Source organism: Clarias gariepinus, chromosome 6, assembly GCF_024256425.1.
Source record: "Clarias gariepinus isolate MV-2021 ecotype Netherlands chromosome 6, CGAR_prim_01v2, whole genome shotgun sequence".
Taxonomy (NCBI): Eukaryota; Metazoa; Chordata; class Actinopteri; order Siluriformes; family Clariidae; genus Clarias; species Clarias gariepinus.
The window spans coordinates 37,446,456-37,469,175 of NC_071105.1; the positions used below are offsets into that span (position 1 = coordinate 37,446,456).

Genomic DNA, 22,720 nt, shown 5'->3' on the forward strand with positions numbered 1-22,720 from the left:
CTTGACTAAAACTCTGTCTCCTTTCTCCACAGTGCCTTGATTCACTTGAGCAGAATGAACTTGAAAAAATATTACAGAACTCATTGCAGATTAATGAGAACACTGTTTAAAGGCACTTACTGTAAACATCGGTGTACGCATATAAATCTACTGCGGCCATCATGACTGCAGTGTTAACTGCGGTTTTAATGTGGGGTGAAATCAGCTGATTCAGAACCATGTCGTGTGTTTTGCTGCCAGTGACTGTAGAAATTATTTTTGGATTACAATTATATATAATTTAACACAAGTATGTTTATCAAACCAATTGTATTTTATACGTAAAAAAAGTGAAAACTCATTGTTTAAATCAGGAGCTTTAAACACAGATTTGTGCAGTTTTATAAGAAAACAGCTGTTAGGTTTTCTCCAGCATGCTCAGTAAAACCTAACGACTATTTTACCTATAGTACAGTACTATGCAAATCTGTCTTAAACTCCTAATTCAAATAATGAGTTTTCACTCAAAATATTGACTTTATTTAATTACTTTATAGAGGTTTCTTTTATGCAGAAATGTTTTCAAAAGCATCTTTTGCTTATGCCGTATTTTTGTATGTGCCCAGGACCTTTACACAGCAGTATAAGTAAAACAGCTGTTAGGTTTTACTGAGCCTGCTGGACAATAGGAGTTCTTTTGGATACTTCACCTTCCAACCACACTCTTTGTCACACTCGCTCCTTCCTATTTTTATGCAAATCCCAAGAGCGTACAGTAGGTTTTTTGTTTCCATCTAAAACTGGTCTGTCTTGTACTTTATTTTTTTTCTTTAAAGCCATGCATATATTCGCCTGTAATGTTATTTATTTATTCATTTTGGCAGAGCATATAATATGGTGCCTAAGACTTTTGCACAGCACTGCATATACTGTAACAATACTTTTATCTTGTTCTCAAAGACTTAGGAAGATCGGAGTGACCTTAAAGTGAAAGTGTGAAAGCTGAGCTTCAAGTGTATATATGTTCAATTAATATTTTATAATTGTTTTATTAAATTATTACTATTATGACTTTTAACTTACCTCAAATTTGCTAAAAAAAAATTGTCAAATTAACTGCATTCACTTTAGAAAATGAGCTATGTTAAAAAAAAGAAGGGAAAAATTACATTTACGTAATTGTTTTCTCTCAGAGAAAAGTGCTATCCGCCCTCTTCTGCATTCATGATCTCAGAGCAGCTGATGATCCGGTTAGTGTCACTGTGATAGTCAGGGGAATGAGAGTATGCCCCTCAACATCGTCTGCGTTCGGGAGAAACCTCCCAGTGTGTTCAGCAAGATCGTTTCTGTAACTCTTTCTGCACCTCAGAAAACCTTTTTTAGACTTTTTAAATTTATATTTTAAGTGCATGTATGAACATGATAGTGTTAGAACATGAAGTGCAAAATTATAATACAGCAAGCCTTTATGGAAATTTATTGCCCAATTACTTATCCTGGAGTACAGCCGTTACACTAATCACCCACTTACTCATAATCACTTATAATTACACCTCGTCTTTAATCACACCATGTTTAATTATACCCTATATAGTCGCTTTTACTTCAGTAAGATAGGCGCATCACCTTTAATTCCATTACCTTGTTTGTGCACGAGGCACCCCAAAGCAAGTTTCCAAAGCCTTCGAATTGGCGTAATGACCCCGCCCACCCAAAAAAGACACCAGTGCCACCAAGTTTCCATGCACATGCATATTTTATTTGTCTATCAATAATCAACATTGAATGTAAACATTATTTAATGAGACAGAAAAATGCTATGGAGTTAAATCTCTGTACTTTGCACATACTACTGCACCTGAATCTAAAAAAAAACAAAACAAAACATTTAGTCAAAATTTAGCATAACATCTAAAAACAACGTCGAACAGCATAGCAACACATTCACGAACGCAAAGCTCCCTGGAACCCGTTAGAAAGCTCTGGACACGAACGGGCTTCGTCTCGCAGTGTAGTCGTGACAGTGACGAGGACTTGGCACACGTTTGGAGATATGTGGCGGAGAAGAAAAAAAAAAGTAACAAAAAAACCGTCTAGTCTTTCTGTGTCTGCAGCTCGCCAACATGAGCAGGTCACGGGTTTCTTTCCAGTTGAATGAAGAGAAGAAAAAAAAGGAGGTAAATAAATAAATTGGCGTTTAAAATATAAAATAAAAGCTGCATCGGTACCTAGAAGGCTTCGGGTTGTGCCGCGAGCTTTGTGTGATTCTTATTAAGGTTCACAAACAGCACTTAGTTGTACGGGTAAATTTAATTTTAAGGATCACAAGCACCATTAGATATGTAAGCGTGACACGAACGAGTGGAAAAGAGAACCATGACTAAAAGAAATTTGCATAAATAGGGTGAAGGACGGAAGAAGGACGGTGGGCTGAAATCTCGTACGGCCCCGAAGGAAGCGTCTGCGCTTTTACTCCAGCTCCTCCTCCTGGGCGACGGTGCTCACGTGCTCTGATGACATACCTGGAACACAGAGTGAAACGTTTATCGGTTACACAGGTGCTGAATTCTTCTTGAATCTGTTTGGTCGGAAGGTGATGATTGACAGAAATTGCAAGTGCGAACCAGAGGTTTATACTAATACGCTCCCCTAAAGAAACACTCTACATAAGCTGTTTAACAAAAGTTTGATATTGTTGGCACAAAAAACTACTTTATATTTAACTAAAAAAAGTGACAGATATTTATTGGGTGGTCCTTTAAGAATTGCTAATATGGAAATGGAAATTGTTATGGTGGGAAACAATAAGCATGCTGTTCCTGGAAAACAATTTCATTACTATCGTAATGGTTTATCTAGAGTGTTCTTTAATATTAGATTGTCATGTTCGTAATATCATTAAGTATACTTTTTTTTCCTTTTTACAGGTGATATTAGGTTGTGAGGTGCCAATAATTGCAATAATGTGTTTTTGGTAAAAAAATAAATAAAAACTTTTCCTTCTGTGTCCCATGTTTATTATATTCAATTCTCTTATGTCGAAGGGTGTCAGTAATTCTGAACCTGATCCCTACCTGCATTTATAAGGCGAGCGATTCGACACGTGACCCTCAGCCGGGACGTAACGTAATTCACAGCGTGCAAAACTTCAGCTGAACGGAGGAGCTGCCAGTAAGCGAGTGGTACTCCTGAGTGAGTGCATCGCTCTCAGAAGGAATCTATTTTTAGTCCCGGTGTCTCTAAACGTTGTTATTGACTGATCCGCCTCCGCAGTTCACGGAAGAAGTATGATGAGTCTGACCCGAGTGTGTGTGAAGGAAATCACTCGATCTGACAAAACTGCTGAGCAATACAACACACTCTGAACGCTCAAACACCTCAGTGCGTTATCTAAAAAATAAATCATTTTGGGTTTTTGGCTGAAACTTGAGAGAAGCTCAGCTGTCTGCATCACACTGCCTTCAAACGACAATCTACACTGAGTTTACAATAACGTCAGCTGAGTAAACACAGGACAAATGCTGGCTATGTTTTGGGTAAAATATTAGCTAAATATTGGTTTAATATTAACTTTAGATTGAGGAAATACTGGCTAGTCAAATGTCAGGTAAATATTAGTTAAATATTGGGTAAACATTAGTTGAATAATAAGTAAATATTAGTTAAATATTTAGTAAATATTAGTTAAATATTTAGTAAATATTGGGTAAATATTAGTTAAATATTAAGTGAATATTGAGTAAATATTCAGTAAATATTAGTTAAATATCAGTTGAATATTGAGTATATATATATATATATTAATTTTTTTTATTAAATGTTGGAAAAAATATTTAAATATTGGGTAAACATGAGGTAAATATTGGGTAAATATTGTTTAAATATTAAGTAAATATTAGTTGAATATTGGGTAAATATTAGTTGAATATTGGGTAAATATTGTTTAAAAATTAGTTAAATGTTGGGTAAATATTAAGCCCCTTTCAGACATGTAAAGCCCTTTCCATAGTTGTTTAACCCATAAAAATCAACCCATAAATCCATAAATCATATGAGGTCGAGCCTAGTGACTTTTCCAGCTCACTTTTAACCCAGAACTGAAGTCTTAATACACTAAACATTTACAGATACACGCGCACACACACAATTATGATGTACTGAATATTACTATTAGGTAAATGTTGGCAAAATATGAGCTAAATGTTGGATAAACATTGGATAAATATTTGGTAAATGTTGAAGTAATGTTCATTAAACTTGGGGTAAATATTAGTCAAATATAAGGCAAAAAATCTGGCTAAATCTTGAATAACTGTTGGACAAACATTGTGAAAATAGAAGGTTAATGCTGGGTACTGTTTTTATTAGCTTAGTATTAGCTTAATATTGGGTAAATGCTGATGAACTATTTGGCAAATATCAGTTCCATTGTATGTAAATATGGGTTAAATATGGGGAGAATCAGAAATCTCACTTGAGCCCTCATCGTCAGGAGACTTCTTTTCATCCTCCATGTAGCCGAAGCTCAACAGCTTGGACATGTTCACCGGATCAACTGGCTTCTTATCATGTGAGCTGTGAAAGAACATAAATGTATAAAGTCTGTGAGAACATGACCACAGCAAAGGTGTATTACTTGATACTGTATATTTTGTGTAACAACAACAACAACATGCTCAATCTTCTGTATTCAGAATCGTCATCATGGAACAACCTACATTCGTTTGAACTTGCCGGCCTCCTCGATGTCCTTCTGGCTCAGAGAGAGGTTCTGCATCTCCTCAGTGGCGTGGCCGACCTGAGCCTTCTGTGTGAAGGAGGGAAACATGATCACTCCATCAAATAGGTTTTCTTTAAAGAGTGTAATGGAGGCGAGAGGGTTAACATGCTCTTTAAAAATAAAAGGACCCAGAACAGCAACTAAAATCACCAGAAGTGAAAATAGGAGAAGAAAAGGATGAGGTTTAATGAGGGAGAATTAATTGCTTTTACTTTTGCTTGAATTACGAGCTAACGTCTGTGGAGGAACGTATCCACCTCCACGTGACGCTACAGAGGTAACGTTAATGTTCATCTAATGCAGGAGTGCTGGCTGATATAAGCCCCTGTCAGCTTACTGCCAAATCCTTTATTGTTAAAAACCTATTTTAATAATAAAATATAATAATAATAATAAACATTTATATGATAAAATATTAATAATAGACAATCTCTTATAAATATCTTATATCTTGTATATCAATAATAAATAGTATAATAAAATGTTAAAATAAAACCCATGAATATCAGCATTGTGTGACCAAACAAAAACTGCACAAAAACAACATAAAAATAACTTGAATATAAGAAGTATATAATAAAATATAACGAATAAATATAATAAAATCAATATGAATTAAAAAAAAAAAATGCAAACATGTCCATCCCCCATATAAATAAACAAATAAATAATTTCTAAATCAAGTCCAGACTTGCCATTTGTTTCAGAATTTAGTTAAATTCTTTCTTTTATTCTTTTCCTTGACTATTTGACACCTTTTTACACTAAACATCGTTTGTTTCATATTATAGTTGAATCATCATAAATCATCATCATAAATTAACATTTCTACTAATAATCTAACTGTAGATATTCTTTTTACTCTCTCATTCTCTCTCTATGAGTAGCTTCAAAAGGCTCATTAATTAATTAAAACATCAGATGGTGTATATACTGCTTCCTTGTTGTGGAGGAAAGGTGCGAGTGGGAAAAAATTAAAAAGAGCACAAAAAAAAAAATGAGATCTGGAAAGTGAAATCTGTTAAGGATGCACTAATAACTAAATGAACATGAATGAGATGGAAACAAGAGAAGAGCGTGATGGCGTTTTCAGTCAGGCGAGGTGGCACTGATGCGGCGGCACTTTGTTGTCACCTTGTCTTTGCCAGCACCAGAGTCATTGTCCCATCCTGAACAATCATCAGTCCCAAACGGGGCCACCAGCTTCTGCGCGTTCGCTTTACCCTGGCTGCAAGCACAAAACCACTGTTTATATCTGCTGGACAATGTACAGCAACAGGAACCAACATGTTGCAACATGATAAACATGTGATAAACATAGAAAAACCTTAGCACAACATTTCCGTCTTCAGTTGTCATAAAAAAAAAGGGAAAATGTGAAAGTTCAAGCAACGACACGCAAAGGCGTTGCTTTCTGGCTTTCTGTAGCAAACATGGGAGACGTCCTTCTGCTGAGCTGAAACCTGTGTTCGGACAAAATGGCAGACGCTTCTGATAATCAGATCTCACCTTTGATCGTCGACGGGGGACAAATCAGAAGCGCATTGGGCATCGCCCTGCTCGCGGTCATGGGACAACAATCCTGAAACAGAAACGTGAATAAACAAACAGTCTGATTGTGGCTCAAGTTCAGATTTAAATTTAAGCAATTTAAAATTTTCACAGAATTTTAATAATATACCTTAGACTTTTTTTTTTTTAAACATCGCCACATATGAGACAAACTGGATTTAAACTTCACGCAAAAAGAATAAACATATATTTTATATTTTTTACATCAGTCCATTAATCTTTGAAAGTTCAGTTTTCATTGTCTACTTTATTTATTTTTTTTTTGGAGTAAGCCATGCTGTCATGGTTTCCTTGCTGTGTCTTCTGCACATTCTGTCTATACACGCTAAACTATCGTATTGATTGGGTCTGTTGAGGCATATGGCCACGCCCACCTCGAGACAAAAAAAAAAAAAAAGGGTCTAGATTACTGGTACAGGTAGTCCGATTAGCTCTTAAATAAGTCTTAAACACGACAACACAATGTGATGCATACCAATACACTTGACTACATCTCTGTCACTTTTCCCCAAAACGCAACCGTGCCCAAGAAAATAAATCTCACACACACACACACACGTGTCAAACGTAAGTGTTGTCTCTGCGGCTTTAAATCGTGGGGGGAAACCGCGGACATCATTTTGTCTCAGAGCTGTTTTCCACTGTATTGAACGGTAAACTTTGTCTCGTTGAGGATTTTTCAAAAGTACATTTACAAATTACGTATTACACACATGATGTACAATATACCAGATTTTGGTTACAGATTTTATACAGTCACTTATACGCTGAAAATATTGTATATAATTGTAATTATTGGTATCTGGTGCACCTCAGTGTCTAACTGTTGTGAGCTACTTCCGTGATTTGTTTGCATGTATGAATGTTCGTACAAACACACTGCGGATATTCGTAAGTCGGGGACTACTTGTGAAATAATTCTTTTAGTTTCTCAGAAAAGCATCAGGGTTGCGACAGAGCTGTCACTCGGGCAGACATTTATACCTAAACTATAGGACTGAAACAAAAAAAAATCTGAAAAATGCTGAGCGACATCAACAAATCAGGCAACTAAAAAAACAAACATGGAGGACAAAAGTTTAGGGACACACAGAATAGAAGATATCTCCCTACTGATCGACCGGAATGCAAACATATTTAATTGTAAATCAAATTATCATAAACGTCAAACTGATCAACTTCACATCTGCCGTGTTCACACCGTTTAGCAGACGCCTTCATCCAGAGATGGACACCTCACTAGTAAGGACGTTGCTATGGTTACAGTGTGAGCACCATCATTAAAGAGATGTAGTGATGACAGAAGGGACGTTAGGAGGATGCACGTGAGCTGAAAAAACATGGAGCGTTTACTCACCCCTGTGGCCTCCCTGCTTGGCGAGTTTAACATAGTCCGAGTCGGTGGCCTGAATCCCGACTCGCCTGCCCTTGCTTTTCTCCACTGGTGCCGTGTCAGCACTTTGGGACAGCCCAGGAATCTGCGACGCGGGACCGCTGGCACCGTTAGAATTCGGGACGCTGGCTTTCATTCCTGAGACAAGATCAAAATTAAGGGCGTAAATCATAAATATCATGAAGAAACCCCACCCCGAGGCAGCGTTGACGGTTGCACGTCTCTGCAGCGAGCCTTACCGGGTTTAGTGCGGCGGTAGTTGGGCTCTGTGGACATGTCTGATTTTTCGGGTCAGCGCAGAGAATGCTGTGAAGGAGAAATGCGACAAGGTTACAAAAATAGTCTCAGCCAACAGGGCAGAGCCGCTGAATAAAATCTGCTTTGAAGAAAAATAAGGATTTATGAAAAGCCAAAGAGGCTGCGCCATGATCAGTGTAGGGGAATGCCTTTAGAAAGTGGCCAAGATGTGTGTGTGCGTGCGCATTATGTACATTTATCACTTACACCCTTGAATCTAATCCAAACCACGATAATGTAAAAAAAACAAGACGTCATTTCACGATACTTCAAGGCAATGGTGTGTATAATACACATCAGATATGATGATTATATTTCCACAATTTTGCTGGATTAAAACCGTAAAAACAAAAAAATAAGAAAGAAAATGATACAACTGACACCATGATAAATTATGTCATAATTCCCTTTTCTGAAGAGGAAGAAACAGCAGTCGAACGTGACAGTTTAACTGACACTCATAAGCGTGGATTAAAAAATGTACAGCGCCATCTGTTGAATTTTGAGATGAACTAATGATTGGTAACTGTTCTAAGTAATGAGGTGGTGGCAGCCGTAGGAGTAATTGTGGTGATAATAATAATAATATTGTAACAACGGTGATAGTATAATCAGTACTAGTAGTAATAATATTTCTAGCAGAAGGTGCAAAACTATTAGTAGTAATAGTAGCAGAAGCTGTAGCCATGATTATAATAGTAGAAATAGCACTAGCATTAGTAACAGTAGTATTAGTAGCAGAAGTAATAGTAATTATATTAGTAACAGTAATAGTACTGGCATTATTACAAGTATTAGTAACAGTAATAGTAGTTATATCAGTAGTAGCGGTAGCAAAATTATTAATAGTATTATAATAATGAAACTTTATCGCGGTGCTCCTGGGTTTGGGACCGGCACTGCATGCATTGGCTGGGTAGCATGGGGTGTGGCAACTAAACGACGACGAGGCTCAAACACAGATCCTCAGATCCTTAGTTCAACAACCTAGAGCCTTAGCAGTCTGAGCAATAATACTAGTAGTAATTGTAGTAGCAGTAATGGTGGCACCAGCGGTGATAGTGGTAGAAGTATCTTTAAAATCTAAAAATGAGGGAGTTTACCCAAATATATAATATATATACATATATATATATATATATACATATATACATATATATATATATATACATATATACATATACATATATATATACATATACATATACATATATATACATATATACATATATATACATATATACATATATATATATATATATATAGACATATAGACATATATACATATATACATATACATATATACATATACATATATATATATAGCTGCAAGTAATGATGAGTGGGCCCAAGCACCAACACCATCGCATCCCCACCCGGGCATACCACACAACCTATTACCTTTTTTACCATGTTAAGATCTTAAGTGTACGGTCAGGTCAACTCGCCGCCGCTCCTTAGGGTGCTCTAGTGTTTTGGCAGGTATACTATTACCACATGTGATATAAAAGGTGATGACGCTGTGTACTGTAATACATTTGATTGTGTGGCCTACTGTTACACGGTGAAGGACGCCCGATACACCAGCCAAACAGAATGTCTCATTTATATAAACAGACAGGGCAAAAAAGTAGCAGCATAGATAACACTACCAGGAATAGCAATCAAGACAAACATTAGTATTAGTAGTAATAATAGTAGCAGTAGTAGTAGTATCAATAACACTAGTACAGGTAACAGGAGCAATAGCAGTGTTAATAAAAAAAAAACAGTAATAACAGAAATAGTAATAAATGTGTGAAAAACGTGCAAAATAGTGCAAATTCACTCCCTTGACAAATTTACTTAAATTTAGTTCACTGTACATGGAGTAAATCTACAACTAAAGTTTTCTATATTTGTATAGCTAAGTTTTTAAAAATATATATATTTTATTTAATTATATTTCTTAACTTATTCCATAATTTTTTTCTTACCGATAATCTTTTCTTTTTTTTTTATGGTCACAGGCGGTCGTATAAGCATTTTTACTACTATATATATACTACTACTATATGTGACAAATAATTTTTTTTTTTTTTTTTTAAATAAATAAATAAATAAGTAGTAAAAGTAGAGGTAGAATTAAATGTAGATGCAACTGTAGTAGTAATAACACTCACTCAACGACTATACCGCTTCATGCTGAGTAGTATCAATAATAATAATGGTAACAGGGAACAGTGTAAAATAAACTGCACAAGTAAGAGCTGTAATAGTTATATTAATAATAACACATTTACGACATTTTCCAGAGAAGCTCTTATCCATTTCTCTCGGTTATCAGGTGAAGGTTAAGGGCCTCGAGCAAATGCGCAGTGCTGAGATCTGACCTCACAACCTTCTGATCGTCATAAGTGATGCATTACAGCAGTTAAAGCAGGATTTCTGTTATTACTGACGAGGAGAAATATTTAATACAGGGTTTACTAGGGCACATGTGGGCCTGTAACCTAATCCTGTTTAAATACTACCACTGCTGTTTATTATAAATCAATCCAAATGTCGTAACAGGAAACATTCGATATCTTCGGTATGTGTCTTATAATTATGTGATTAATAATAATAATAATAATAATAGCATTATATATCTTTATTAAATTTACTCCTAAATGGTGTACTGGTTAATAAAATTACCTCATTATATCATGATAAAGAAAATAATATTTTAACAAGAATTCACATTTAACAGCTAATGTGTGTATATTTAACTGTCAATCCAATAAAATCATATTCTAAAGATGTGGAAATATATATATATATATATATATATATATATAAAGCTCGGATAATTCGTTTAAAACATAAAATCGAAATCCATCTTTAGTCGAGAGCGCACATTAACAATAAACATAAATAAGTGTGATTTTCTTTCTTTTTTTTTTCCTATTAAATAATCAATCTAATCAGTGCTCTGTGCGGCTACCATCCAGGGCAGCTAACTTGGTCCAGGCTACAGCGGATTACCATTAGCTACTGGGCCAGCTACACATCACATAATCTCCGTGCTTTATCTCTAATCCTCATCCTTTATCGTAACACGATCAAATAAATCGGCTAAAATGCTGCTGTGTATAAACGAGCCGTTATCGTCAGAACGCTAGCGCGGCTAATTAGCCTCCGCGCTACAGGGCGAGGCATCTCGGTCGCCTGGTAACAAAAAGCAGCATCACGCGCGATGCTAGCGTCATGTAGCATCAAACACTCGGCGGCCTATTAAACGCCGAACTAAAGCGATAGAACTGCCGGAATTTCGAAAAATGCGGCGCCGTGTGTATGTACACCCGCCTCCCGGGCACATTGCGCGGATTTTCAGGTGTAAGTTTTATATTAAACGCGCTTACGTGTGTCGGACCGGTGGACTGTTAGCGTCTCCTCCTGACGAAGCCTCTTCTGTGCACTTCGTCGACGCGTCACACTGCAGCGCTGCTGAAGTACGAAGCGCACCTACGCCCCCTATTGACTCATGAGCGACACTACAGATCCCCTCTACACTATACTGCATGGTCTGAGGTGTTTAAATAAAAAAATAAAAAAATAAATAAATAAATAGATAAAAATAAAGCTGCATGGTGTGAAAAAAATATTAAATTGCCACTACTGTAATCCTTCTAATACTAATAATACTATTAGTAGTAGTAATGATGATGGTGGCAGAAGTACTAGCAAAAGTACTAGAAGCTGTATTAGTAGCCGAAGGTGTAGTAATTATAATTACTAATTATTGTTATTGTTATTTTTTTTAGTCTTAGTATTAGTAGTAGTAGTAGTAGTGGTAATAGTAGTACTATAAGTAATAGTAGTAGTACTCCTTCTGTTACTTCTAATATTATTTTATTAATCATTATATAATATTATTAATAGTAATAGTACTAATGCTAGTGCTTCTACCACAATCGTTACTACTAGAAATCATTACTACTAGAAGTAGTAGTAATAGTAGTAGTAGTTCTGCTACTATTACTACTATTGTTGCTGCTATTGCTTTTACCACTACTAGTACTATTGTCAGTACGTCTGCCATCATCATTACTGTTAATAGTAGAAGTAGTAATACTAGTATTAATAGTACTACTACTGGTAGTATAATATTGTTGTTAATACACCCGGCAGTGGTATTAAAAAAAGTATTAATACTACTACCAGTAATATCAAAAGTATCAATAACAGTATTACTGATAATAGTTAGTATTACTAATAAAAAATAGTATTGCTGCTAGTACTAATACTACTATTAGTACTATTACTAGTACTTCTGCCATGATCATTACTACTACTGTTACTACTTTCTGTCTGTCTGTCTATCTATCTATCTATCTATCTATCTATCTATCTATCTATCTATCTATCTATCTGTTTCACAAGCATAGAGTAGTGTGTAGAATACACATTTTATCTGTTTATTATTTTCCAGATTTCATTCAGTAACACAAAAACTCTGTGCAATAGCGATTCGTCTACTAATTTCTTTGGAACAGTCGTTATAATTTGCTATCGAACGGGTCTACGCGTTCTATTTTCTTTTTGTCAGGCTGTATGTCTGCTCCCAACCCCACTACCACTATTACTCCGATTACCAATATAACTACAGATATTACTACAACAACAACAACAACAACAATAACAACTCCCATCCTGACTGCTGCTGCTACTTCCACTTCTGTTATTAATATCACTTTTAGTATCACTCAGTATGACTGCAGATCACTCTCCCTGCTATCTGATATCACCCAAATGAGGATGTGTTCCCTGTTTAGACAGGTTCCCCTGAAGGTTTCTTCCTATTGTACACCTTAGGGATTTTTTTTCTTGCCACCGTCGCCCTCGGATTGCTCATCGGGGAAAATCTGATAAATATAATGTGTATACAGAAGATTTCCTCAACAAACTTATTTCCTTTTTTTTTTTTTTGGTTTGTGTAAAGCTGCTTTGTTACAATGGCCATTGTTAAATCTGCTATACAAATAAAATGGAATTGAACTGAATAGAACAGTACTAGGAGGTGGCACGGTGGTGTGGTGTATTATTATTATTATTATTATTATTACTCACTTATTGTCTTTACTGCTTTACCCTGTATATAAGGTCATGGGGGGCCTGGAACCTTTTCCAGGAGACTTAAGGCACGAGGCAGGGTGCCAATCCATCGCACACACTATAAACAATGTGGGAACGCCAATTAGCCTAATCTGCATGTCTATGTACTGTGGGGGGAAACCCAACCGGGGGAGAACATGCAAAAACTCCAAACACACAGACTTGAGGTGGGAATCGAACCCGGGACCCTGAAGGTGCGAGGCCACAGCGCTAACCACTGAGCCACAGTGCCACTTTATTAGTATTATTATTATTCTAAAGGTTTTTTTCTGTACGTTTGAGTTCAGTAAGGTTGGTGACTGTGCTGGAAATTTAACCGTTTCCTTCCTCTTCAGTGTGAACCCCGAGTCACACTTTACGGTAAACAGACTTGATGCTCAAGCCGAACCGAAAGTCCCATGGGGTTTCACTGAGGTCACATGACTTCTGCCTCTCGAGTATCAAAGCAATCGCACGGCGGATGAACAGACAGAAGCGCAGAGAGGAGAAGAGCGAGAAAGACACACAGAGAGAGAAAGAGGAAGAGAGATAGAGAGAGAGAGAGGATGACAATGAGCTCAGTGATGTTAATCAAAAACCTGCTGAGGAAGAGCAGCCGAGCGGCCTGCGTGACCAGAGAGGGACAAGCGCGTACAGTGAGTGTTAGTTATTATTACACTCATTAATGATTAGTTATTTCATCCTGATTGATCAGAACGTTTGAAAATGATTCCTCACTAATATGTGCTGTCAAAACACGCGGCGTCGTATTGTTCACGTTCTCTTATAAGTTTCCAGAATTCTAAATGTGATGATATAAAACAGTTTAAAAATTAAATAAAGGTTTAAAATGTATTTTCTCAGGAAAGGATGGCTCGGATAAAACACTCGACACACTACTATGAAAGGTAACCGCAGCTCATTACATGATGTCTTTTGATATGTTTTATTTTTAATCGGATGATATAGTTATGTAGTTATTTACTGTACTGTATGTTTAACTTATATGTGTGGGTTTTTTTTTTCGTGTTACAGACAAAATGTGACGATTTCAAAGAAAGACACCGAGGCATTCGGATTTAATATAAGGGTAAATTACAGCTAATCGTAAGAAACATTAAAACTACACAATCCGACTTAAATTCACTTCCCCAGGTCCGTGAGACCGAGTAATGCCGGAGATGATAAAATAAACTGTTGTGTCTGTGTGTCTCTCGTTGCTATAGACTTATGAGAACAACACTACTGACAGCACCGAGCCGTTAACCTGCGTGTGTCTGGTGAAGGAGAGCAGTCCTGCAGAGAGCGCTGGGGTAAAGACAGGTCAGGGGTGTTTCTCTTCTCCTTATTAACTGACTGACACCATGTTTCTTGAACCCTTAAATGATAACACATAGACATCTGAGTTACGTTAAGACTTTTAGTGTAAATACGTTTAACATTCTCTCTCTCTCTCTCTCTCTCTCTCTGTCCTTCAGGTGATGTCATCCTGAGTGTCAACAGCATTTGTGTAGAAGGTTTCGACCATCAGCAAATCGTTGACCTCATTCAGAAGAGCTCCTGCGTACTAAAGTAAGGATGAATTTACTTTAAAAGTGACCTACTGTAGCACAATCCCCAGTGTTGAGTTAACACCCAGCAGGGGTTACTTACTGTAGGGCCAGTTGGACTCGTATGAACTTAGAAAGTCTTCAAACAACACTTGGGATTTTCCCAAGTAATAAACATTTTCAATTTCATTTTCACGTTTTCTAAATAAATACTGTGTAGACAAATGGTATTCTTAATAAACACTGTGCACCCAATGAGTATCTTAAATAGGTATTTAGTAGATATTTTGAATGAGTATTGTGTACACAGTGAGTATTGTGAATAGGTATTGTGTACTCAGTGAGTATTTAGAATGAGTATTGTGCTTGATTGTGAGTATTGTGAATTAGTATCGCATGCTGATTCAGTATAAGAATAAGTCATGTGCCAATTAAGTATTGTAAATCAGTATTGTGGATTTGGTGAGTATTTTAAATCAGTATTTTTGTACGCGGTGGTTATTGTGAAATAGTATAGCGTACTCGTATAAGTATAGTGTACTCAGTAAGTATTTAGGATGAGTATAGTGCACTAAGTGAGTATTGTGAATAAGTATTGTGTACTCAGTGAGTATTGTGAATAAGTATTGTGTACTTTGTGAGTATTGTGAATAAGTATTGTGTACTTTGTGAGTATTGTGAATAAGTATAGTGCACTAAGCGAGTATTGTGAATAAGTATTGTGCACTCAGTGAGTATTGTGAATAAGTATTGTGTACTCACTGAGTATTGTGAATAAGTATTGTGTAATCACTGAGTATTGTGAATAGGTATTGTGTACTTAGTGAGTATTGCGAATAAGTATTGTGTACTCACTGAGTATTGTGAAAAAGTATTGTGTAATCACCGAGTATTGTGAATAAGTATTGTGTTCTCTGTGAGTATTGTGAATAAGTATTGTGTAATCACTGAGTATTGTGAATAAGTATTGTATACTCTGTGAGTATTGTGAATAAGTATTGTGTACTCTGTGAGTATTGTGAATAAGTATTGTATACTCTGCGAGTATTGTGAATAAGTATTGTGTACTCTGCGAGTATTGTGAATAAGTATTGTGTACTCAGTGAGTATTGTGAATAAGTATTGTGTACTCAGTGAGTATTGTGAATAAGTATTGTGTAATCAGTGGGTATTGTGAATAAGTATTGTGCTCATTAAGCATTTTGTATCAATATTGTAGACTCAGTGTGTATAGTCAATCAGTATTGTGTATTTGGTGTTTATTGTGAATTAGTATGGTGTACTCAGTGAGTTATAAATAAGTACCGTGGTCTCAATAAATACTGTGAATAAGTATTGTGTATTTAGAATACTTACTGGATAGTTAAAGTTTTCCTAGTAGGCAGGTTTAAAAAGCATTTTGTAAAAAAATGTATTCTGTATGAGTATTTTGGACTTAAAATATATCCTGAACACGCACCCTTAAAAAGCCGTAACAGTTTAAATACTCTCTAAGTATTGTGAGTACTGTAGGTTGCTCTCAAAAGTATTATATGATTGATAAATGACATACAGACGTTAGGACCGAGTAATGACTCTCAATCGGTATTGTATACTAAATACTGTACTGTAAGTATTTTGAATCGGTGTTGTGGAGAGATATTGCATAATTAATGCTGAAAGTATTATGTATTTATATGAATCGTGTACTTGATGTGTTTTTTTTTCTTTTTAGAAAGCAGTCTTAGCATGTGTTGTGTTTTCAGTATTCTGAATAGTTATGTACTGAATAAGTAACCTGAGTAAGTGTTTAAGTGTCGGATTCACCATATTGATGGTGTGTGTGTGTGTGTGTGTGTTTGTAGGATGGAGATCGTTAGGGGAACGGCAGTTAAACAAAAGGAACTACAAAAGAAACGGGAAGAATTACAGGTAAGGTTTCATCGTAACACCTACTGTACAAAACACTCTCTCTCTCTCTCTCTCACACACACACACACACCCCTCTCACTTTTCCCACATGCCTGCATGGCATTTCTTTCTTTCTTTCTTTCTTTCTTTCTTTCTTTCTTTATTGTTCGTATTCAGCATTTCTATTCCATTCTGTAGTGGAGGCGTTTCAGGGAAATGCAGCTAGACTCTGCTGACTGTGTGCTCTGTTTTTCCCCCCAAACTCACAGAGGCAGCTCAGAGAGAAGAGGGAGGAGCTGCAGACACTTATCATGCAGGAAGAGCGTCTGAGAGGAGGTGTGTAACCGCAGGTGTGCGCGTGTGTGTGTGTGTGTACGTGCATGTGAGTGTGTGAAAGAAGGGTGATGTCAAAAGAGATATGTGGGTTCTCATAAGCAAGGGGAAGAGCATCATTTCCCCTTAAACTTGCATCTTAACATAATAATGACTCTGTGTGTGTGTGTGTGTGTGTGTGGGTGGGTGGTTGTGCTTCACTGCCAGGAAGACACATGAACAGAAATGACAAACTGTGAAAAAGAAAGTTTTATACCTGTTTCTGAGAATATGGCAAGGCACACTGAGAATACACTTCATGCCATGTGTGAAAAAAAAAAACAACAACTCTCAGTGCCACATACGTACAATGGTTTTATTGTGGTCGGCGCACATCAATCTGAGTCAGACAAATCTCAACCATTAAGGCATTGGAGAAAGTCATCCGTTTATAATTTGGGGTTTAAAAATTTTAATTTGCTACCGTCTGTTATACTGAGGAACGTTTAGTAGCGAATACAGAAGAAGAGAGGACTCGCTTGTTAAGGGGATGATTGTTTTCTCCATGATGTGTGATTGATACGCGGCGTAGTAATAATGCAGAAGAATTACTTCTGACAGACATAATGGAGAAAAAAAAACCTGCAAAATAAGACTTTGGCTAGGATTAATTAAGGTATAAATGGAGATATATAGAAAATGCTGAGAAAAAGAAAAGAAGTAAAAACTGGCCACCAGTACACCCAGTACACCACAAGCTGCTGGATACTGTATGTGGCCCAGCCAGGAAAGAACTCAAAAACCTGCTAACCTGAGCCCGTATTCACAAAGCTTCTTATAATTCTCTCAGAGAGCTCCTATCTTAGCTTAAAAGGTCCTAGCTGGGAGTCCTAGACTAAAAGTGATTTAGGAAACTTCTCAGAGTAACTCTGAGCAAGGAAAATACAAAAACCCTTTATCTTAGTGAGGAGGCGTGGCCGACCCCGTTGCTAGGGATGATGCAGCAATTCAAGGACTGTGATTGGTTGATTAAAAAATAACCTCTGACCTCTGCAAAGGTCTTTAAATACACTCTTTGTGAAAATAAAATACATGATATCATAATGTTTGTATAGACTAAATATATTAAAATTAATTAAAACAGCCAAATGTTGAAAATATGTCTACTTTAGAAGCAACCAATTTCCACACAGTAGTTACTATATTAAAGTTCTTACATTTATCTACCGTACTGATTTTATTATTACTTTTATTATACCATTTCAGATTGCTGGTAGCAAAATCACTGACCTTTTACCAATTTACATGATCGCATGTTTTAAGTTGCACTTTTGGAGATTATGTAGCGAACAATCCAAGAGAGACGTAAGGAAGTAAAACAACAAAAAAAAACAAATTGGACAGAAAAGCAGTGTTTTCTTTTATCTTTACGTTCAGTATTTGGAGAATATTTCTTCTTTCCACCATTTAGTCCTCTGCTATAGAAACTCTTAAGCCTCTTAAAAGTCCTCCTCTCTACTCTTAACAATTCTTACCTTAGGAGCTGTTTTTAGGGCTAAGATGTTTCGTGAATCATTTTTATCTTAACTAAGATTTAATCCTAAATTTAAGGGAAATTTCTAAAAAAAAATGTCATAATTCTACGAATTTTCTTAGAACTTCGTCACTAGGAGCAACTTTTAGGTTTAAGAAGCTTTGTGAATACGGGCTCAAATGTTGAAAATGTGTCCTCTTTTGAAGTAACCAATTTCCAGACAGTAGTTACTATATTTAAGAATTTCATCACTAGGACCAACTTTTAGGTTTAAGAAGCTTTGTGCAATCCAAAAAAATATATATTTTTTTAATGCATTAGTTCAATAAGGCATATAAGAGTCCATATAACAGCGACAATAATTCAGCGCTGAAAAACTCTTAATACCTTGATGATTTTACCAAACAATCCTAACAATATGCTTTGGTTGCTAAACAATATAACCTAAACAGATCAGACAAAGTAATGTCTTAATTACATCTTTAATGTTGTTGTTGTTAGTCTTTCGCTGTTTCGCCACAGCGGAGCATCCGATCCACACAACAACCTGGCACATGTTTTACCCCCCGGATGCCCTTCCTGATGCAACCCTTCCATTTGTTTTATCCGGCACTGCATCCAGTCGGTGGGGTTTGGGCATGGGGTGGGATTACTGCGAAGTTATCACTGTCGGGTGAAGCCTCGAACACGGATTAGCCAAACAGATTTAAGAACCAGAACAATGTTATGTTTTGCCATTTAAACAAATTTAAACCCATTTGAATGTGGATCCCAAAATAAACAAGAAGAGACCAGGAGCCAGAATTGGACGCCCTCGTACCCTCAGTAACGTCCTCGTCTACTACTTAAGTAGATAACAATAGCGATTGCTTTTTTTTTAAAGAGTCGTGAATGCTAAAACTCTGAAGCCGCCCCTGAAGATTAACATACTTTGGTAAAATCCCCTGTTTTTATTTAACGCCCTAATTTCAGTTCTTTAAGCCCTGCGAGGTGTTAATTCAACACTTTTTGTTGTGCATCTTCATTTTAACTTTGCAAGTTTTTGCTCCATGCAAATTATTTCACATTTGCATGTGTAAGAGGACACCTCATGTCCCGACCTTCTATTTCAACTAAAATAATCGACCTCCATCATTTGTTTCTTCTATTTAAACACTCGAGTATGTTTGGACAAACTTCAAGTCTAATGATGACATCCTCCTTCTTGATTAACGGATCTTTCTTATGGTGTGTGTGTGTGTGTGTTGGGGGATACCATATGTTTTTTCACATTATACACGGATGATGCTCTGTGCTAAACCTCGCTCTCTTCGCTGTGTTTCAGGTGAGCTACGCTGCACGCAGTCTCCGTCACGCCTCGCCTCACCTCAGGACCTGACGCTCTCCTCTGGTCTTCTTCCTCTTCAAACCTAGAACTCTAAGACGACCTGAACCGTGTCTGAACCCTGTGCCTTAGGGCTTTTAAAGCTTAGAGCTGTTTGAGCATCTTTGTTAAGATGCGTTAAAGCTTGAAAACGCTTCAGCTATAAACAAAAGTGCGGGGATTCCATGAAGTGTAAACACCTCTGTCTTAAAGCTTTGTCAGAACGTTACGGCTTAACCAGTGCCTGCTACAAAATCCCCTGACACTGGAGACTCCTTCCCTAACAGAAGCACGTTAACGTCACCATATCAGTGATTATACAGTTTGTAGTCCGTCTGCTGTACAAGTCTCTCTAAATGCAAACCTGTGATTCGCAGCTGTTGTTTAAGACGACTCATCACCCTCTGACCATTCGGATTTCAGTGCTGTTGTACTGTATATAACACAGGGTATGACATGACCAAGCAGTATCCTTGTGTTTTCTCCTATTTTTGTTAAAACGGGTTTAAAAAAATGATTTTATGACTTTATATTTATTAATAATTATTATTATTTAAATTTTAACTTATTGAACGTATTGCTTTTTATGTTTAACTGTCGATCTATTTTTGTATTTATACATTTATTTATGTGTAAGACAACTTGTACTGCAAATACTGTAGGAGTTCTAATTAAAAAAGCATCCTGTCTGTCATGAGAAGTTTTGTCTTTTATCTTATTTTGTGTTAACACAAATCAACCGTCTTGCTCGGTTAGCAATCAGAAACCATGGCGATTGTATCGCTCTAGCCTTAAGAGCTTGCGTGTCTGAGAATCACTCGCCACAATCGCAACGGCAAGCAAGAAGCAGTTTCATTAACGCCCACCACACTCACACTGGCATTTCACACTCGATTTAATGATTGATAAAAACATGCGCATGTATGAAAGATTTCCAGTTGATGGTTTGGTTTGGTCTGGTTTGGTAAACACATCCTGGCGTCTATCGGTAGCATCATAAACATACGGTAATCATATATGGTGTGACAGGATATCACATCTCTATGACTCATATAAAGTCTTAAGGTGGTTAAGTCAGGCCGATGAGGACACATACTCAGTCTGGACGACGCGCTGAAGTTCAAACCGCACATCAGAATGGGGACGTGCTGTAAAGTGATTTAAGTTACTTTGAACGCGGCATGGTGGTTGGCGCCAGACTGGCTGTGTCTAAGTATTTCCGAAACTGCTGATCTGCAGGGACTTTCACACACATCCATCTCTAGGGGTTAGAGACAAAGAACAGTCTGAGAAAGAGAAAATATCCAGTGTGGCGGATCGCTGGGCGGAAAAAAACGCCTTGTTTATGGCCAGAAGGGTTCGAGCTGATAGAAAGGCAACAGTAACTCAATTAAGATCTCGTTAGAACCGTGGTATGCTGAGGAGCATCTCTGAACACGCCGAACCCTGAAGCAGATGGGCTACAGCAGGTAGCCAAGGACAGGAAACCGAGGCTACACTTTTTTACATTTACTGCATTTGATGGTGCTGGGGTTTGAACCTGAGCCCTTCTGATCAATAGACCACCGGGGTTACCACTACACTTCACATAAAGGACTCACCAAAACTGGACAACAGAAAATGGGAAAAACATCTCCTGGGATCTGATTAGTCTTGATTTCTGCTGTGACATTTGGGTGAAAGGGTCAGAATTTGGCCTAAACAACATGGATCCATCCTGCATCAATTATCAATATCACCAGTCCAGGTTGCTGCTGCTGGTGGTGGTGTAATGGTTTGGAGGCGATTTTCTTGGCACACTTTGAATTTGGCCTAAACAACATGGATCCATCCTGCATCAATTACCAGTATCACCAGTCCAGGTTGCTGCTGCTGGTGGTGGTGTAATGGTTTGGAGACGATTTTCTTGGCACAATTTGCGGCTTTTGTACCAACTAAACATGGTTTAAATGCTGCAGCCTTCCTGTTGACCGTGTCCAGCACTTTATGACCAAAGGATGTCAGAAAGGTAAAAGATAATCACCACAAAATGGTTTCGTGAACATGACAATGAGGTCACTGTACAGCACTTAGATGGCCTCCACAGTCGCCAGATCTCAAACACCATTGCGATGTAGTGGAAACAGTAGAATCAAGGAAGTGTAGGGGACAAATCTGAAGCGACCGCGTGATGCTGTCAGGTCAATATGGACCAAGTTCTCTAAGGAATGTTTCCAGCGCCTTATGAATCTGTGCCATGAAAAATAAAACATAAAAAGTCTAAATCATATACATATAACTAGTGTTAGTACGTATCGTTGAAGAGACGATAAAGAGTTTATAGGAATAGATAAAAGATCTGATGAGCTTTAATGTAATCAGTGATATTATTTCAGGTTGAAGTGAAAGTGAAAATATGAACTAATCCCAGTAAAAATATTCACTTTATCTTTTCTAATTAATATCTATTGGTGCAGGTGTTTGTTTACATTGAGCAAGTATCGCATTAGTAGCTTATTTTAAATTAGATAATTTATTATTATTATTATTATTAGAATTTACAGTGCAGGTTAAACTTCAGACGGATATCTAAGTATGGCAAAAGTTTCCTTAAATTCAGTCATACAGAGAATATCTGCTTTTTTCAGAGACTGGTTTCGGGTCATGGTCGCCCTGCACCTCCAGGGTCCGGGTTCGATTCCCAGTGGAGTTTGCATGTCCTCCCCCTGCTTGGTGGGTTTCCTCCAAGTACTCCGGTTTCCTCCCACAGTCCAAAGACATGTAGGTTAGGCTAAGTGCAGTTCCCAAATTGCCCGTACTGTGTAAATGGGTGTGTGAGTGTGTGTACGTATGTGTGTGTGCCCTGTAATGGATTGGCACCCTGTCCAGGGTGTACCCTGCCTTGTGCCCTATGTCTCCTGCGATAGGCTCCAGGTCCCCGCGACCCTGAATACAG

General features: G+C 37.2%; 2 protein-coding genes across 3 annotated transcripts; one reads left to right on the forward strand and one right to left on the reverse strand.

The window, feature by feature from the left end:
* Positions 1 to 1,716: 1,716 nt before the first annotated feature.
* Positions 1,717 to 11,484, reverse strand: c6h7orf57 (chromosome 6 C7orf57 homolog). Of its 2 annotated transcripts, none has more exons than XM_053497677.1 (8): positions 11,405 to 11,484; positions 7,964 to 8,030; positions 7,689 to 7,862; positions 6,269 to 6,341; positions 5,894 to 5,987; positions 4,698 to 4,783; positions 4,454 to 4,554; positions 1,717 to 2,501 (listed from the first exon to the last, which is right to left on the reverse strand). In XM_053497677.1, the coding sequence occupies exons 2-8, from the start codon at positions 7,998 to 8,000 to the stop codon at positions 2,449 to 2,451; spliced, it is 618 nt and encodes a 205-aa protein (XP_053353652.1). In that variant the 5' UTR covers positions 8,001 to 8,030; positions 11,405 to 11,484; the 3' UTR covers positions 1,717 to 2,448. The 2 variants fall into 2 exon arrangements, with proteins under 2 accessions (XP_053353652.1, XP_053353651.1); XM_053497676.1 differs by having other exon boundaries at positions 4,698 to 4,786.
* A 2,149-nt stretch (positions 11,485 to 13,633) lies between these two features.
* LOC128526801 (cytohesin-interacting protein-like) lies at positions 13,634 to 20,467 on the forward strand. Its single transcript, XM_053498954.1, has 8 exons — positions 13,634 to 13,792; positions 14,001 to 14,044; positions 14,172 to 14,226; positions 14,363 to 14,459; positions 14,615 to 14,708; positions 16,531 to 16,597; positions 16,846 to 16,912; positions 19,747 to 20,467. Exons 1-8 carry the CDS (start codon positions 13,703 to 13,705, stop codon positions 19,833 to 19,835), a joined length of 603 nt encoding a protein of 200 aa, XP_053354929.1. The 5' UTR covers positions 13,634 to 13,702; the 3' UTR covers positions 19,836 to 20,467.
* Positions 20,468 to 22,720: the final 2,253 nt, after the last annotated feature.

What these genes read in the sequence shown, in the direction of transcription:
- c6h7orf57 (XM_053497676.1), bottom strand. Translation starts at nt 8,000, where the DNA reads ATGTCCACAGAGCCCAACTACCGCCGCACTAAACCCG. An exon ending in TCCCCCGTCGACGATCAAAG is followed by an intron (nt 5,988 to 6,268) that starts GTGAGATCTGAT and finishes TTGTGCTTGCAG; the next exon opens with CCAGGGTAAAGCGAACGCGC. An exon ending in TCCTGACGATGAGGGCTCAA is followed by an intron (nt 2,502 to 4,453) that starts GTGAGATTTCTG and finishes TCTGTGTTCCAG; the next exon opens with GTATGTCATCAGAGCACGTG.
- LOC128526801 (XM_053498954.1), top strand. Translation starts at nt 13,703, where the DNA reads ATGACAATGAGCTCAGTGATGTTAATCAAAAACCTGCTGAGGAAGAGC. An exon ending in GAGCGCTGGGGTAAAGACAG is followed by an intron (nt 14,460 to 14,614) that starts GTCAGGGGTGTT and finishes TCTGTCCTTCAG; the next exon opens with GTGATGTCATCCTGAGTGTC. An exon ending in GGAAGAGCGTCTGAGAGGAG is followed by an intron (nt 16,913 to 19,746) that starts GTGTGTAACCGC and finishes GCTGTGTTTCAG; the next exon opens with GTGAGCTACGCTGCACGCAG.